The sequence below is a fragment of the Myxocyprinus asiaticus genome, chromosome 50 (genome assembly GCF_019703515.2).
Source record: "Myxocyprinus asiaticus isolate MX2 ecotype Aquarium Trade chromosome 50, UBuf_Myxa_2, whole genome shotgun sequence".
In the NCBI taxonomy this organism is placed as follows: Eukaryota; Metazoa; Chordata; class Actinopteri; order Cypriniformes; family Catostomidae; genus Myxocyprinus; species Myxocyprinus asiaticus.
This window is the reverse complement of record NC_059393.1, coordinates 435,190-454,782: the sequence shown is the minus strand read 5'-3', so window position 1 is coordinate 454,782 and position 19,593 is coordinate 435,190. Positions and strand designations below refer to the sequence as shown.

The 19,593-nt window shown below is 37.3% G+C and overlaps 1 protein-coding gene across 4 annotated transcripts in view; it reads right to left on the bottom strand.

The window, feature by feature from the left end:
- The window catches only part of tasora (transcription activation suppressor a), a 72,528-nt gene extending 58,810 nt beyond the window's left edge, over positions 1–13,718 (bottom strand). For all 4 annotated transcript variants that reach the window (XM_051694396.1, XM_051694393.1, XM_051694394.1 and 1 more), the window contains exons 1-3: positions 13,368–13,718; positions 6,552–6,697; positions 377–469 (exon numbers count right to left, since the gene is read on the bottom strand). In XM_051694396.1, the coding sequence (XP_051550356.1) occupies positions 377–469; positions 6,552–6,697; positions 13,368–13,581 (453 nt within the window). In that variant the 5' untranslated portion in view covers positions 13,582–13,718. The remainder of the gene's footprint in view (positions 1–376; positions 470–6,551; positions 6,698–13,367) is intronic.
- Positions 13,719–19,593: the final 5,875 nt, after the last annotated feature.

The window sequence follows — 19,593 nt, the reverse complement described above, 5'->3', positions numbered from 1 at the left end:
AGAGACAAAACTTCTCAGAGAGAAAACCTGTTAGTATGGAGCTCTGCAAAAATATAGCTTCCTATATTTATCTATTAAACATTGTAGCATTAAGATAAGCATGTATTTATTTTTTTATTAAATAAAAATGTAATCATGGAGACAATTTTAAAATCGTTTGGGTCAAGAATCACGATTTGTAACAGAATATTTTTTTTCCCAGCCCTAATAAACACAGTAACTGCACTGTAGTTCAGCCATGACCGAACATTAATCCAGCACAAACCGCATCAGAAACAACCAAAGAATGACAAACCATGTAATGTTTAACAGAACATTAAGATCTAATGGATGGTTGTGTGTGTGTGTGTTGATATAATGAAGAAAACGAGTTTACCTTTTGAGCGTCACACAGCATGAAGCAGAATGATTCTGAGAGCTCTTTCTCCATACGTCCATCCTGCTTTAGTTCTTTTCTCTTCTCCATGAACTGCACATTCAGAACATCACAATATCACCTTTGTGTCAGTAAATACCAAGATCTTCCACAAATGCAAAACACACACTCTGCAAAACAAGTAAACAATACTAAAGGCACGCTTTTGAACATATGAAAAATAACTCTTTAGAGTCAGTGATAAATTAGGTTTCTTAATTTCATACAGATAGTCTGAAAAAACATGTAACTTTATCATTATAGGTTGTGTAAGATGGTCTTGTGTTTGCACTCAGCAGATATACACCTGAAGAAATTAATGAACTTTTTAAGTATTCATAGAATGATGAACACGCATATGAGATGACTCAATTCAAGTCTTTGTGAAGGACGCATGAATCAAGCCACGTACAAGGTTTTCCAGGAAGAAAACTTGCGTCCTTCTGCTCTGACAATGTTCCCCAACTCTGAGGACTGGTTTTTCCAGTAGGACAATGCTCCATGCCACACAGTGGATGGAGGACCACCGGATCAAGACCCTGTCATGGCCAACCCAATCTCCAGACCTGAACCCCATTGAAAACCTCTGGAATGTGATCAAGAGGAAAATGGATGGCCACAAGCCATCAAAAAAAGCCGAGCTGCTTGAATTTTTGCACCAGGAGTGGCATAAAGTCACCCAACAACGTGAAAGACTGGTAGACAGCATGCCAAGATGCGTGAAAGATGTGATTGAAAATCAGGGTTATTCCACCAAATATTGATATCTGAACTCTTCTTAAGTTAAAACATTAGTATTGTGTTGTTTAAAAATGAATATGAACTTGTTTTCTTTGCATTATTTGAGGTCTGAAAACACTGCATCTTTTTTGTTATTTTGACCAGTTGTCATTTTCTGCAAATAAATTATCTAAATAACAATATTTTTATTTGAAATTTGGGAGAAAATGTTGTCAGTACTTTATAGAATAAAACAAAAATGTTAATTTTACTCAAACACATACCTATAAATAGTAAATCCAGAGTGGTCTCTTAATTTTTTTCCAGAGCTGTATATTGCAAAATGACAATTCATGTCTTTAGGAGTTAAACTTCTTTAATGAGAAAATACAATTACAGAGTGCACCTTTATTAAGTACATATAGCTCCAGACAGTCCATTTGTGACTAAAAATATCAATTTGCGAGTAATGTTTTTGCAGAGATTGCCACTGGCGACTAGATAATTGTTTACACGTTATAATATAAAAAAGTAAATTAAATGCATTTTGCCCTTGCTTGGTTGCTTGTATTATGAAAAGAAGGCCATCACATCATTCTGCGTGTTGACGTAATAAAACATGCATGCTCCACAGCGGTTAAGTGTTTGTGTTGAAAGTGCAGATCGCAAACCGTAAGCAAGAACAAGGCAAAAAGAAAATATCAGACTTTTTCCACAAACAATCCTCATCCCTGTCAAGTCCCAACACTGGTGGATCTTCTGTTAATCTAAGCTCTGCCTCCACTTGTGCTGGTGTGAATACAGAGAATGATGAAAGCACAGAGGATCACCTGCCTGCATCAAGCATTGTACAGCCAAGTAAAACTGTGGAAAGGCATTTTAAAACTTGGTGGATTTAGGAGTTTGCTTGTCTCAGGTACAGTATGATCACGTAACGCAGAAAATGTTTTGTGACTTCTGCTCTAAAGTGGGCAAAGAAATAGCTGGTAACACGGATTTCATAAGCAGAACGAACCATTTCTAGAAAGAGAAAACATGGCGATAGACAAAAGCATATAAATGCTTGTGACTGTCACTGCCAAAAGTACTCCCCGACAAACACCATTAGCCCATGCAGTGACTCGTGCATGCAAAATAAAAACTGAGAAAGAAAGGAGCTTAAAATAAAATTCAACGCAGCCTATAAGATAGCACGCGAGGAGATACCATTCACCATATTTACCTCACAGATCTTGCTAATGAAAAAAAAATTGATTGGATGTGTCTAAAAACATATGACAGTGATACAGCATGTGTCAAGTTCATAGGATGCATTGCAGATGAAATCAAAGAGCAGATACTTCAAGATGCTCAGAAAGCGAATTACTTACCTGTCATCACTGACTGTATGACAGATGTGTCTGGCAGGGACAATGTCATTGCTTAGTGCTTGTATCGGCGTATATTTTACCGATATGAAAACTTTTTTTCAGAACATATAATGCAGAAAACAATGCTTTAGAATTGGTATCATAGCGTAGTTTGTCCAGCAGAGCGTGCTCCGACTCCATTGTTTACAGAGCTGAACTGACGGTGGCTCTGCAGACAGGGCGGAGTTCAGCGGCGTCATCACGGTAAGTTGTTAACTAGTTTGTTAAATACATACTGGAAACTTAAACAATGACCCCATCATTTTCCCTTTTCAATACATTTAATATAATGTTAATCTTATCCCTGACAACCATGTCACTCATGTCTGTTTGCTGTTAGCCGGCTATAGTTTGTCAGTGCAGTCAGTAATGTAGCAGATTGAAAGATAAACATCAGAGCATCTTATTGCAGCTCAGCAGACAACGGTGCGGTGGTGGATTGTGTCTGTTGATTTCACACTATGTTATTACCTAGTTGGTGAGACACAATGCTGGAAAGTAAAATAAACATTGTCTGTCTTTTACTCTCCGTGACAACGAGCTTATAGCTAACTAGCTAATCACGTAGCTACTTTCATTGTTGTCAGCTGAGTGGAAGCTAATGAGTAAACATGTATTCACCAAACTGTTTTGTTTAGGATTCACAGTTTGGTACCCCCTTTAACCGAATAATTCTAGTCATTGCATTTATAAAATGTAATACCTTAAAGTCTGGTTTTCCACCCTTGAAAGTTTCCCCTGAACTTGTATAACAGTAATATAGTCAGCATTTCACTGATACTAAACAGTAATACTTATGTTTATTTAGCTATTTATTTTATTTGTATCTATTCTTTATTTAAATGGTCAGCATTTGACTGATACTAAACATACAGTACTGATTTTTATTTAGCTATTTATTTTATTTTATTCTTTATTTTAAAGGTCAGCATTTGACTAATACTAAACATACAGTACTGAGGTTTATTTAGCTATTTATTGTATTTTTATTTATTCTTTATTTTCTCAGTGTTCATTTCTAGAATTTGTTGACAATGTCTAATAATAATAATGTCAAATATTCTTTGATAAAAATATTTAAGAAAGCAGCTTTGAGTACCTTTGCATAGTCATATCAGTGCAAAATCAGTAAACAATCCACATAGAAAAGGTCTGTTTTCATTCCAGCTCAAAAATTAAATATATCAGCCACCATATCGGTAATCGGTGAATTTTCCCTCTCTAAAATCTGTATCGGTCGGGCTCAAGTGCTTACTGCAGGCATATTTCTGTAGGTGCACCAGTGAACAAGTTTGTTGGCTTAGCTGATCTTGAATATTGCCATGCCCATGGAATACTAGGCAAAATTAAAGATTTGTTTGGTAATGCTAACAAATTAATCAAAAATGGTGGCAGGATAAGCTTACAGGCTTTGGGGCAGATGGGGCCAGTGTAAACATGGGTGTTTTGGGTGAAGTAAGTGCACTCCTTAGAGGAGACATAGGAGAACATATTCTCTCATTTCACTGTTTGCCACACAGACTGGAATTAGCCATGTGTACATTCAAAAGTATCTTCCAATGAATGAAAAAGTCTATGACTTGCTACATCTGGCATGGAAAACATACCATTTCAGCCCCAAAAGTAAGCACGAGTTGAAAGCCATCGGTATGGAGTTAGGCTGTACTATATGAACACCTTCAGCTGTGAAGACCCAGCGCTGGTTGCTTCACCTTTACAGGGCCCTTTCTGTTTTTCTGAAGTCAGATCATACAACAGGTTAGAGTCAATTTACAGCTGTGCACCACTACATGGAGCACCTTGCTGCATCACCCAAAAACATTGATATAAAAAGGAAAAGCAAAACATGTTGCACAACAAATGGAAAATTAGCCTTTCATGGCATTCTGTCACTTTCTCCATGACTTGTTAGCAGAAAGATGAGTGTTGTGATCCAGAAGAACTCTCATTATTCCTTAAACTGTAGCAGCTATCGACACGTATATTGTAACAATCAAGAGCATGAAGGACAAACCACTGAGACATGGAAAGTTGGAGGAATTTATCAATCCACACAAGACTACTACATTCAACTGATCAGCATGAAATGGTTCAGCAGGAGAAAGCATAGAGAGATAAACAGACAGAGAGACAAGTAACTAAAAGGCAGAAAAAGACAGCAGCTACTGACTACATGGGGAAAACATTTCAAAACATTCAACTTAAGGGCTCTAGTCTTTCAAACTTCAAAGATGAACTAAAACACCACATTGAAAAAACTGTAAACAGTTCAGTTAAAGAACTAGAAAGGCGATTTGAAATGATGAGAGAAAACACAGCAAAAAAGTACACAGAGGAAAGGAATAATTAGATGCTTCTCAGTGGTTTGTCATGATTCATGGCCAGATGCTGTTACCACTTTGAGAAAAAGAGATTAACACACTGTTAAAATGGTATCAAGACATCTTGCTGAAGAATGAGAGTGATGCGAATGCTGTACAGACAGAATGGAGATTGCTGAAAAGTCTGATTAAAGGACAGTTTGCAGACAAGTCCATTAGCAGTTTGTGGGAAGTCCAATTGGCTTCCCGTAGAAAAGAGCCCTACTGCTCAGATTTCAAGAATGTTTTGCATCTAGTTAAGATAATGCTTGCACTACCAATTTCTGCAGCTCAGTGTGAACGTGGCTTTTCAGCCCAAAACAGAGTAAAATCCAAAGTCTGCAATTCACTCCATGTCTCAATCTTGGATGATTTAATCAGGATCAGCACATAGGGCCCATCTCTTGAATAGTTTGATCCTGAACCATGTGTGAAAGGCTGGCTTACTGCACACACAAAAAAAAAAAAAAAAAAAAAAAAAAAAAAAAAAAAGGAAAAGGAGGCCAAACTACACTGGATGGCCAAGTGACACTGACATAATAATGGTCAGTGACACTGGCTCAGAGTCTGAGTAAAGAACACTTCTTTATGACTGTATATATTTCTCAAGTTGGAAAAGCGATTTGGTTCCCACTCTTGGTGGTAAACATTGAAAGTCAGTTCCCAGGACATTGTAAAGAATCAGATGCTGAAAAAGGAGGGTAGATTAGAGTAAGACAAAAAGTGTTTGAAAGCTCAATGTTTTAGAGCAATATTATTTGGCACTTAAAAAAAAAAAAAACTGCAGCCCATTTTATTTCTTTATTTTTTTAGGAGCCAATGGCTCCTACATGTGATTTTTTGGTCTGGAGCCCTGAGTACACATTCTACCAAACAAACACAAACACACACACACACACACACACACACACACAACACACACACACACACACACACACACACAGTCAAATGTTTTGAAACACTTATTCTTTATTATAATTTTTTCACATTTTAGAATAATAGTAAAGTCATCAAAACTATGGAATAACATAAATGGAACTATGGGAATTATGTTGTGACTAAACAAAATCCAAAATAAATCAAAACTGTGTTATATTTTAGCATCTTCACAGTAGTCACCCTTTGTCTAGAATTTGCAGACATGTACTTTTGACATTTTCTCAACCAACTTCTTGAGGTATCACCCTGGGATGCTTTTTAAACAGTATTGAAAGAGTTCCCATCTATGTTGGGCACTTATTGGCTGCTTTTCCTTATTATTTGGTCCAAGTTATCAATTTCAAAACCTTTTTTTTTTTATTTTATTAAATTTTAGTTCTATAATGAAATAAATTAATATGGTGGCACAATTATATTTTTGTCTGCAAAACTAATTTTAAACATTTAAGCATACGCCTTCAGATCAAAAGATTTTTAAGATCATGAGAAACATTTCAGGCAAGTGTTTCAAAACTTTTGACCGGTAGTGTGTGTGAAATAATATATATATATATATATATATATATATATATATATATATTGTAGTTTTAATCTTTAATTAATTAATTCATTCATTCTTGACTTTAGAGAAAATAAATTTACATTTGGAAACCCATCTCACAAAATATAGCACAAATAACACAAAAACATATATAGAGAAGTCCTCACGTCTTTCTCCAGTGTGTCATTGTGGACGAGGCGAGGTTTGGAGTACTCATACATCCCCGTGGATGAAGAATCCTTGTAACTGGAGGTGAGAATCAGCAGAATGTCGGTGAACTCTCTTGATTCCGTAGAAACATACTGAAACAAAGCTGTGAATCAAGAGCAAGACTTAGTATAGGAATACGAACAGACACTGTCCTTCTGATAATCGATAATGAAAATCATTGACAACAAATTTCATTATCGATGCACGGAGCACAGAAAAGCTCCGTCAGTGATGTCACTTTACAGTAGTGAAAAATGCGTTTTCATGATAACTTGTTTGAAAAATTATGGAGCAAGTTGAAGCAGAAAAAACACAAAACAAGTTGTCCAGTGCACAAGAGCACTTCACTTCAGAAGATCATAAGCATGTAATTTAATGTGGACCGGTTGCTGCGTCAAGTGCGTTGTCAGAGGGCTTGTGCTGTTTGATGTGCTAGAGAGTTGTTTATCTTCAGTGCATAACTTAGTCTACATTTTACTGCTATTTTCTCTATTTTATAATGTCTACATGTTATGAACAGACTAGAGATGGGCACGAGTACTTGGGTACTCGGATGTTGCAGCAATGATCGATGGTGATCATGCATGATGTGACTTTTTACTTAATTTAAAATTCAGTGACAATTACCTGACAACTAAACACAAATGTGTCAAAGGAGCTTATTTTTAATTTTGAGATTGATTATGGAGTTGTGATTTTGAGGGGTACATTGATTGTCAGAGACGTCTCTCAGCAACCAAACTGATATACGACGCTGCAATGCTATCGTTACGATAATCAAAAGTGTAATTAACTGTGTTTTGAACACCTGTCTCTGCAAATCATTTGAATGTTTGTCACTGACTGTAAACCTCCCTGTTACATCACAAGTTTGCATGATGTAACACACACCTTTATCTCGATGAAAAGGGAGTTGAAGATTTCCGCACAAGTTTCCAAGTTAGAAGTCCGATATAAAGTGTCATTCCGTTGCACTTTCCCCAGTTGAAAGGTGGAAGTTCCGATTCTCTGAGTTGTATGGAACACTTCATGAATCACAGCAACAACAATACGGAGCATCGTGGCTTTCCCCACAGGAGCGAACACTTGGGGAGACACACAAAGCATGTGGCAGTGGACTCAACGCGCTGAAGCAGAGCATATACAGCAGGTGAGTGTTTCAAACAGCTAGACAGAGCGCAGCTAAATGAAACAGAATGCAGCATCTTCAAAACTTAACTTCAAATTAACACGCATATTAAAAACGCGATGGTTATGACGTCTCCTGTTAAGCCAGCTGCGATTTGAAAACAGACGGTTCAGACAGTCACTAAAAAAACTGGTGCGCACCTACTAGGATTACTACAGTAACCTGAAGGAATAACAGACAGACGCGCGTTGTGCACATTCTTTGAGTCGGGAAGCGAATCTTCACATAATGACAAAATATGATGCATTTTATTTTGATTAAGCGATCTTTTGTACATTTTGTAACAGATTATTTTATAACAGCCAAAAGATGTTTGTCAGACATGTTATATATATATATATATATACACACACACACAGGTGCTGGTCATATAATTAGAATATCATCAAAAAGTTGATTTATTTCACTAATTCCATTCAAAAAGTGAAACTTGTATTCATTACACACAGACTGATATATTTCAAATGTTTATTTCTTTTAATTTTGATGATTATAACTGACAACTAAGGAAAATCCCAAATTCAGTATCTCAGAAAATTAGAATATTGTGAAAAGGTTCAATATTGAAGACACCTGGTGCCACACTCTAATCAGCTAATTAACTCAAAACATAATCATATAAATTAAAAGAAATAAACATAGAAATATATCAGTCTGTGTGTAATGAATGAATATAAAAGTTTCACATTTTGAATGGAATTAGTGAAATAAATAAACTTTTTGATGATATTCCAATTATATGACCAGCACCTGTGTATATATATATATATATATATATATATATATATATACACACACAGTTATGTACATGTCATTGCCCCTCGAGTACTTGACGAGTAATTTGTTCGAGTACTCGAGTAGACAAAATGACCAAATGCCCATCCCTATTACAGACGGAGCACTAAGTTTTGTTTGAGCTCAAGAAGCTAATTAAATTTATTCATTTAATGTGGTTATCCAGTTTTTATTCATTTTCTTTATTTTACGGCATCAATCTTTTTGAGCATCACTCAGGCAGTGTCCTGCACTAGCTCCAGATACTCATCAAATCAATCTTTTCAAATACAAAGTATTGCTGTTAAATACAAAGAAAATAATATAAATATTTATTAATCTCTTAGTTTTACATTTTTTAATCATTCCTCGCCCGGTTTGTTCATCTGACTACAGATAAATGGCTTTTTTTGAGGTAATCAAAAACAGCGAAGTTTAGGAGCAGCTTCCAAAATGGCCACCGAACAGTGCTAGCACATGTTCCCAAATAACTCAAGAACAAAACATTTGACTGGCTCCAAATAAAAAGTAAAATGATACCAACAAATGTGTGCATTTCCTCTGCAACAATTTTTTTCTTTTGCTTTGTCTTTTAAATTTCAAAATAAAATAGTAAGTGGGCTTATATGGTACGGGCTTAACTGGGTCACATCCCCTATACACTCACCGCACACTTTATAAGAAATACCTGTACATTAGGGTTGTGACGATAGACGATCTCGGGGATCGACGATGGTCAGAGTGATCGCCAATAGATGATGCCTTTGACGATGTCAAGACGATATTTGTCTCGTTTTCCCATTAATGTATTAAATTATTATTAGGCTATTATTATTATCAAATTAATATTACAAATAATTTGCCCACAGACACACGCTTGAAGAACACACTTTATTATATTAAGAACAGATGACAGAAAAGCTGTCTATGCGCATGTGTGACAAACTGTTTGTACGGAGGCGTGCAGTCTCATGGCAAATGACCTCAGACATCTCAGCACAGGAGGTGCTTTGAGTTCAGTTCACTTTATTTCCACAGAGCAACATCTGTGATAAAAACAAGTTCACCACGAACCATGATTTATATTTAAGTGATTATTATCCTCATTATAATTATTATTTTTACATTTATAATTGTTTTTATGTCTTCATTTGTGTAAGTAATTTTTGGTAAATGGAAAGGTGGTTACTTATATACTGATATATATATCCTTTTTTTTTCTTTTTTTTGATCACTTCATTATTTTAATTGCTTTTTCGTTTTGTTTGGAGTACAATTTGAATTTAGAAATGTATTTAAGTTTTTTGTTTTCTAAATAAATTGATAGTTGTGAAGAGTATGACAATTTCACTGAGAATCAACTGCAAGCCATGTGCATTTAGTTATTGTTTAAACTGTAGACAACTGTACTTACTCTTTTGCACACATGTGCCAAAACATGTGCAATTTGCTTAAATGAATAAGAAATTCAATTCTGGAGTGAACAAGAAACAAACTGTTCAGAGATTTGAACTTAATGTTTTGAAAATAATTATTTATGGACAATTACTTTGATTCAGTTTTTTTTTTTTTTTTTTTTTTTTTTGAGAAAATGTGATTGCTAATGCACACATGCTATCCATGGTTGGTAGACGACTGTGTGCACTGTTGTTATTTCCTTCTTCCTAATATGTGATCAATTTCTTTATGTGCAAATAAATGACTAAAATTGGATGGCTTAACAGAAACCAGAAAAAAATGCTACCCACCATTGAAAATTTGCGTGAAATTTAGTAAATACAGTGCTAAATAAAAGTCCATTCTTTTTTCCTCTCACAATTTTATTTACTCTACTAAATTGTATGATATATTGGCCACCTTGCTCTCTGTATATAAGCATTGGCCATTAAAAAACCCATATCGGTCTACTAATCACAACATATGTGATTAGCGCACCCACTAATCACAACACTACTTTGCGAGAATCCATAAAAAAAAAAAAAAAAATTAAACACAGGAACCGAATGACTTTCATGATGTCCATTTCCCTTAATGGTTCTTTGAACGCCTGCATTCTTCTGCTAATACCTTTAGGGTGTGTTCACACTTAGCAGGTTTGGTTCAATTAAAACAAACTCTGGTGCGATTGCTCTGTTAGTGCGGTTCATTTGAACAAGTGTGAATGCTGCCATCCGAACCTTGGTGCACACCAAACAAGCAGACCAAGACCGCCTGGATAGTGGGTCTCAGTCCGCTTCTAAATTAACTCTGGTGCAGTTCAGTTGATATATGAACGCAATAGAACGCTTTCACACTGGCAGTTTGGTTCAAAACAGAGCACGGTTCACATGAAAAATTGGTAATGTGAAAGCTGTCATGCGGACCGGGGAGCGCACCGCGGTACTGAACCCGAGACTACCTGTAGGAGGTGGTCTGAGTTCGGTTGCAATGGAACTGTAGCGCAATTCACGTGAATGTGAAAGCAACTCGGACTCGGGTGCGCACTCGTTCAGGAACTAAAGTAACCTGCACATGCGTTTTAGCCGATGACGACATCTATCTATCAATACACCTTATAAATACTATATATAAATACTATTATAGGTTATAAATATAGGGTATAATAGGAGATGACAGTGGCGATAACTTCACCTTGGACACGAGCATGATTAAGCGTGCAGTGTAAACAAAGGGGGCTTACACACTGGGCATGTTTGCTGTGGTCAGATTCCGAGTGCCCTCCGCAGCGTTGGTCTGGTTTCACACTCACTTAATTCTATCCAACCCCGGTCCATTTGCGTTCATCTTACGTCATCACAAACATGCATGGAGAACACAATGCGACTCATCATACTTTGTTTTTTTGGTGCCATTATGCACCAAATGCATTCGAGTGAACGACAACTGCGTATATGTGCGCTTCATGGCGTAACTCATCAGATGTCCAGGGGAAGGCGGCTTGCTGCTCGCAAACAGTGTTTTTTGAGGAGACAGCTGATTGCAAGGAATTCATTTGCATCTTTGTTTACACTGCACGCTTACGCTCGTGTCCAAGGTTAAGTTATCGCCACTGTCATCTCCTATTATACCCTATATTTATTAGTCGAAACTAATGATGTCATCATCGGCTAAAACGCATGCGCAGGTTACTTTACTTCCTGAACGAGTGCGCACCCGAGTCAGAGTTGCTTTCACATTCACGTGAATCGTACTACAGTTCCATTGCAACCGAACTCAGACCACCTCCTACAGGTAGTCTCGGTTTCGGTACCGCGGTGCTCTCCCCGGTCCGCATGACAGCTTTCACATTACCAATTTTTCATGCGAACCGTGCTCTGTTTTGAACCAAACTGCCAGTGTGAAAGCACCCAAAGATGCAAATGAATTCCTTGCAATCAGCTGTCTCCTCAAAAAAACGCCATTTGCGAGCAGCAGCAAGCCGCCTTCCCCTGGACATCTGATGAGTTACACCATGAAGCGCACATATACGCAGTTGTCGTTCACTCTGCTGTGCATAATGGCACCAAAATAACAAAAAGTATGATGAGTCGCGTTGTGTTCTCCATGCAGGTTTGTGATGATGTAAGATGAACGCAAATGGACCGGGGTTGGATAGAATGAAGTGAGTGTGAAACCAGACCAAAGCTGCGGGGGGCACCGGGAACAATCACACTCGGAATCGGACCGCAGCAAACGTGCCCAGTGTGAAAGCCCCCTATGTTGCCCATTACAGTTCGGTACAGGCATCAGAACCGCCATCAGCCGTCCTTGCAGCATATCTTCGTTTGTGTGTGCAACAGAGGAATTCCTGGCGCTGTTTTGACTTCTTTACACATTTTATTAGCTCTTTGTTTGTTCTCGGCTGGTAAAATACCACCATATATACATATATAAATCTAACGAGCGCATTTCGCCCAGCAGCCAGCACTGTTTTAGATGATCGGCAAGTTCCGTCAAAAAATATACATCATAAAAGCTGTCCAATCAGGTTGTGACTTTTTCCTGATGCCTTTGGTTCTGTATCGTTAGGTTCGGTGTTAAAAAGCCAGTGTGAACGCTAAGCGAACCAGGACTAAATGTATCATTTTCTTTTTTGGTCCGGACCAAGAGGACCAAACTACAAGTGTGAACACACCCTTAAAGTGTTTCTAGCACCAATACTGAATCTACAGCACCATGGCAAAAGAAATTAGTCTGAAACGGAATGAATACAAGGAACAGAAATTCTGAAAGTTTGAACATAAACTTAGAATGTCTGACCAGAATGTTTAAATGTTTGAATAGAATCTTGAAAATATTATTATTCTTGGAAGTTTGAAGCGAGTCTTCAAATGTTTGAATGGAATATTTCAGAAGAATGTATAAATATCTGAACAAAACCTTCAATTCTTTAATCTTAAAGAGCAAAATGGATCAAAAACAGCCAGCAGCTATTTTTTAATAATAACCTACGTTGTGCCCTATTTCATCTTAACATGCAGCTAGAAGTTTAAAGAGTGTAAAATGCATCAATGTGCCCCAGGTGGCTATAAGGGTGCGGTATATCAACCTGTTACCTGCTGAGGGAGGGTGCGGGTACACACACCAAAACAAAGGACATCACTACCTCATGAACCTCTGTCAGCCTCTGGGTTGATGGACCTATGCCCCCATGTATCTTGTCATAAATCAGTGAGCTGCATATCTACATTATTTTGGGGCATCATAGGCGCGCCTGTGATGCTCAGAAAGGTTGTCTATGCAAGTAGCACACAATATTTTGAAAAAGCGTGAGTGTCTTGAATCCGAGTAGCAGTAGCGGATAAAGAGTAAAATAAACAGGCCAGCGTACCTCTCTTCTCCCGGCTCTTTCGGGGGATTTGGAAGTTGAGTCGCGGGGGCTCTTCGGTGGGTTTCGGGGCCCATGACACTGTCTTGACACGTCTCTCTTCATCCGGACCATCAGCGCATCCATACTCTTCCTCGCTGCCACCATATTGGCTCCGTACAGACGCGGCGGCATTCTCTCTCTCTTTCTCACTGAATTTCGCTCCTCGGTACTCCATCGCCGCTTTATTCACGAGCTCCAGATGTTCATTAGAAGACGTGGATAGTGAGAGCCGCGTGGGGTTTTTGTCTGCTGAAAGCGCTCACACAGACACACATATAAACACACTCACATGTACATGCCCACTCTCACACACCCGCCATGTGTGACTGTGCGAATTTCCCCGCAGTGCCATCCAGCGGGCGCCATGATAATACAGCAGGCGCGTGTTTCCAAATGATTATTTCATAAACCTTAAAAACTATCCAAGGGAAATCGAGGCTAGTTGTAGTCTTAAGACTTATTACAGTAAATATTTATCAGGTTATGTTTATTTTTGATAATCAATGTATGTATGTATCTTCAAATACTTGGCTACAAAAACTATTAAATATTTTCTAATGTTTACAGATACAAGAACATACATGTTGTTGACTATTTGGGATAAACCAGTATCATACGTTTCATGTGGACATAAGTTTCATGTGAAAAATTACCTCTCTTTGAAGCTATGAGTGCAGTACACAACCTATTATTTGTATTTCAGTAAAAAAGTAGCCTTAAACAATTATAAAACACAAAACGTTACATAATGCAGCGAAATATAAATAGCCGAGTTACATGCAAAAATATCAAATCATTGATTTGGCCAACAAATATTGTTATTGTATCAATGTATAACATTTAAAACACAAGTGAGAACCTGTCCTGAGCTGACATTTATGAAATAGGCCTATTGTCCTTCAAACATTTAACTGATAATTGCCTGAATATATCGTAAGGAAAATGATGAAAGACTTAAAAATAGAGCATTGTTCATGTGATGTAATTTTAAGGATGGCTTCATTGAAAAGAAAGAAGAAAATAAATTACATAGTTATAGGCTATTCCTGTACTTAAGCTCTGTTGTTTGGAAGGGAAAGTTTTGGAGGATTCTCAATAATTGGTTTGTAAAGTCTGTTTATTGCTGTATCTTATCTGAGGGGTGTTCATGTTAAGAAAGCAAAACTTGGCCTTGCTTCCAGATAGCAAAGACATAACTGTGTTACTCATTATTGTTTTTCATTTAAATGTTTATATTTTATTATTCACATTTCTTTGTTTTATCATACATTCTAATTAAGCCATTCATATATTGTTTAATATTTAAACAATTTTTTATTTTTACATTTAATTACATTTCTACTGACAGTTTAGCTTGATGTAATAATCTTTTGTAAATGTTACAAATGAAAGTAAAGGGGTGGATTTACCCCTTCCACTTTGGCCCTGTGATGAGTTGAATTCATTCACTTCTCAGGTAATCACAGTCTTCTTTAAAATAGAATCTTAAAATATTTGAATGGAAACTTTAAATATTTTAATAGAACCTCAAATGTTTGAATAGAATCTTTATATGTTTTAATGGAATTTTCAAATGTTTAAATAGAATACTCAAATGTATGAATGAAATATTTAAATATCTGAATTGAATTTGTAAATGTTTCACTAGAATATTAAAATGTTTGAATAGAATTTCTAAAATGTTTGTCAAATTTTATAATTGTTGCTTTTTTTAAACTGGATAAAAAAAGAAAAATCAGGACAATCAAGCTTACAGGCAATAGACTGATCATTGAAAATTTATTATAAAATATAATTATAGTGCACTTTATATGTCAGAGGGTGATGGAGACAAAGGGACCCAAATGCAGAGGGAAACAGTCAATGAGTTTATTAACAACAAAGTTTGTAAACAAGGACAGGCGCACCCAGCACCGGCTGCAGTGATGAGCAAAGTCAAAAGCTATAGCCACTCAGCGGGTTAAGGAATGAGTGTGTTAGTATGATGAGTACGTGCACTGTGGAATTCAGGAGCAATCCGAAGATAGTCTGTTGAAGCTGGTGTGGTGCGAAGCAAAGCCCAGGCGAGTTTCTCCACTGATATGCGGGCAGAGACTGAGGAATCCTCCTCCAAGTGAATTGGGCGACAATACAGGCGAAGGCGACGGCAAAAAGGAAGGTAACCACACCTCTAGAGACAGGCAACCAACAGACACACGAGCAATCTCCAACTAAACAAGAGAGCACGGTTAACACTTGACAGCAAACAATAAAGGAAGAGGGAAAACACAAGGAATAAGTAGGGAGTGCAGACAGTGAAAAGCAGGTGGAACGAGCAAGTAAACCATTGCCATGATCAGCGCCTCCCTGGAACAATCAGCATTCCCATGGAAATGCTGATCACACGTGCCGGCTCCACATGTGAGACACGAGGGAGAGAGAAAAACAAACAACAGTATGAGCCGGCACAAATGCCGGAACCGTGACATTAAATATAAGCTGTATAATAAAAAATTCTGCAACTCACAGAGACATTTTACTAAAATACATTTATGCATGTTTAATGTATTTTAATAACATAGAGAGAAGATGCTATTATTAGAGAACTAGCATATTGTCTTTCATGTGTCGCTTGTGTAGACATTCTCCACATGGACATTATCATGAGAACAGGGCCTTCACCCTGGGACTGCAATACTATCAGGGGGCCACCAGACAAAAATAAATGAGATAAGCATTTCCTCGGGGGATATCAGCACTGATGAATGCTTCAGCCATATGTCACACCTGGTATTGCATCATAAACAGTGAAAATCGTCCTTAAGGATCCAAAGGTGTGGTCTGATCTCAGGAGGGTCTGCTCTCTCAGTCTGATTTAAACGTAATTAACTGGGATAGAAACTTCAAGTTAGCAACATGGAACCAGACCTTTAACTACATGTTTTAAACCACATTATAAATACATATATTACACATACGTATTAAAAATATAATTCACATTATAATACACATATAAATAAAAAGATATTAAAACAAATAAACATTTAATAAATAAGAAAATAAACAAATAAAGTGCTCCCAGAATAGGGCATACAATTTAAATTTATATTAGGCTGGCAAATTTATTGAACACATCTGGTTAAATGTTTAAGAAAAGGGGAGGCAAAAAGATAAAAAAAAAAAAATGATGTGTTACAATATTGATTATCCTAAATAAAGATGAATAAATACAGTTGACTGTTTTTAACGTTTAGTCTTCAGTTCCCTGCGGTCCTCATTATCAACATCTGAACTAAGAGACTAAAACACACACACACACAGAGAGAGAGAGAGATGCATTGGAACATTTAGGGACTATCGCAACAGTCCCTGTTCATTTATTTTCCATCATTTAAGGATGATTCAGAGGGATGGACTCAGACAGTAAATGTAACTGAAACCTCACACCTCTATAAGGAATATTCTGTGTCAGTCGACAGCATTTGTGGAATAATGTTAATTACCAAAAACAGGCCAATTGTTTTTTTGTTTTTTGTGTTTTACTGTAAATTGTACTTGGTTACATGCTTTTCTCAGTATGCATTTTCAAAACTCTTTATACATTAATGCAACATCAGTGTCTGTGGACTGAACTGTGGATAATCTTATTAATGTTTTAATACTGTACAAAATGCATTCAGTGATAACATCTTTAAAAATTCATGAAATCTTTTCTAACTCAAACGCAACCTTTAGATAAACTCATTGTATCCACAGCCAATTTTGCAGACTTTTACATACTGTTTTCAAAACTGTAAAATGTATGTTCAAAACAGTCAAATAAACTGAATTAGACATCAATAGGCATTATTTCTACCATCATTTTATATTGAAGAATATTCAACATACAGTAGATAAAAAAAAATGCAAAACCATTTGTTTAAAATGGAGTGACTATTTGCACTAGGTGTAAATATCAGGGCAGTGGTAGCTCAGCGGTTAAGGCTCTGGGTTACTGATCAGAAGGTCGGGGGTTCAAGCCCCAGCACTGCCAAGATGCCACTGTTGGGCCCTTGAGCAAGGCCCTTAACCCTATCTGCTCTAGGGGTGCCGTATCATGGCTGACCCTGCACTCTGACCCCAGCCTAGCTGGGATATGTGAAAAAGAAGAATTTCACCGTATATGTGCAAATGTATAATGTGTGATAAATAAAGAAAATTATTAATAAATTATTAATATCACCTGCTATTTACTCTAGTAGTCTGGGGGAAACACAAAAATTAAAGACAAACTGCACCCCTTGGTGTCGGTGTAGTGTGTAACAATGGTGTTGCTGTTCTTTGTTCATGGTTTGATTTCCACATTTGTCTAACATTTTTTCCCATCCTGTTTCCTGTCTCCACTCTTAACATTTCCTTTAGTTCTACTAATGGAGTGGTGGTGGCATAGTGGGCTAAAGCACATAACTGGTAATCAGAAAGTTGCTGGTTCAATCCCCACAGCCATCACCATTATGTCCTAGAGCAAGGCACGTTGCTCCAGGGGGATTGTCCCTGTAATAAGTGCACTCTAAGTCACTTTGGATAAAAGCATCTGCCAAATGTATAAATGTACTTACAAAAATTAATATAAAGGTTGATTGTCATGATTTTGTTACCTCTCCTAAGACCCAAGTGTGACTGCTGTTTGTAATTTCTATTCCCATATTTCTATTTCTATTCCCCTATTTGATTTTTGAAAATTAGTCCTGTTTTCATTCTAAATCTGTACACAGCCTCTGGAAACAAAATTTTCCAGCTTTTGGATGCACCTATTGATTCTCAATGTGATAATGCACAGTGACTATAGGTACCTGTATATATTCGTATTAGTCCTATTGTCCATGTACGTTGGACATTTCGTGATCAATTTTTAAAATGGCATATTGGATGAAACTAGAGACTGACTAGAGACAGGTTTTAATATAAAAACGTTCTCCCAAAGAAAATTTGGCTGAAATTGGCACAGTTTTTTTGTCACATGACTCAGTGCACAGAAAGTTAAACCATTTAATGACAGCCCAGAGCCTCCTGAACTGAGATCAGTTGGTTTTAAAGAAATTAAATTAACCATAGCCTTTAGCAAAGCCAAAATGTAATGTCCACGCATGTGGACGCGGGGGCTCACGAGATTAGAGAAAGGTTTGATTCAAGTAAAATTTATCATTGATTTACAATAGTAATATTGTAGTAATCATGTTTTTTGGTGAAAGCCATAGTTTTAATGCAATTAACCATGATGTTACTACAGTAATTCGGTGGTAAAATAGTAACCATGGTTAATTTTGTGGTTACTATAATTGTACTAAAAATACCATGGTGTTTTATATATATATATATATATATATATATATATATATATATATATATATATATATATATATATACACTATATTGCCAAAAGTATTCGCTCACCCATCCAAATAATTGAATTCAAGTGTTCCAATCACTTCCATGGCCACAGGTGTATAAAATGAAGCACCTAGGCATGCAGACTGTTTCTACAAACATTTGTGAAAGAATGGGCCGCTCTCAGGAGCTCAGTGAATTCCAGCGTGGTACTGTGATAGGATGCCACCTGTGCAACAAGTCCAGTCGTGAAATTTCCTCGCTACTAAATATTCCACAGTCAACTGTCAGTGGTATTATAACAAAGTGGAAGCGATTGGGAATGACAGCAACTCAGCCACGAAGTGGCTGAACACGTAAAATGACAGAGCGGGGTCAGCGGATGCTGAGGCGACTAGTGTGCAGAGGTCGCCAACTTTCTGCAGAGTCAATCGCTACAGACCTCCAAAGTTCATGTGGCCTTCAGATTAGCTCAAGAACAGTGCGTAGAGAGCTTCATGGAATGGGTTTCCATGGCCGAGCAGCTGCATCCAAGCCATACATCACCAAGTGCAATGCAAAGCGTCGGATGCAGTGGTGTAAAGCATGCCGCCACTGGACTCTAGAGCAGTGGAGACGCGTTCTCTGGAGTGATGAATCACGCTTCTCCATCTGGCAATCTGATGGACAAGTCTGGGTTTGGCAGTTGCCAGGAGAATGGTACTTGTCTGACTGCATTGTGCCAACTGTGAAGTTTGGTGGAGGGGGGATTATGGTGTGGGGTTGTTTTTCAGGAGCTGGGCTTGGCCCCTTAGTTCCAGTGAAAGGAACTCTGAATGCTTCAGCATACCAAGAGATTTTG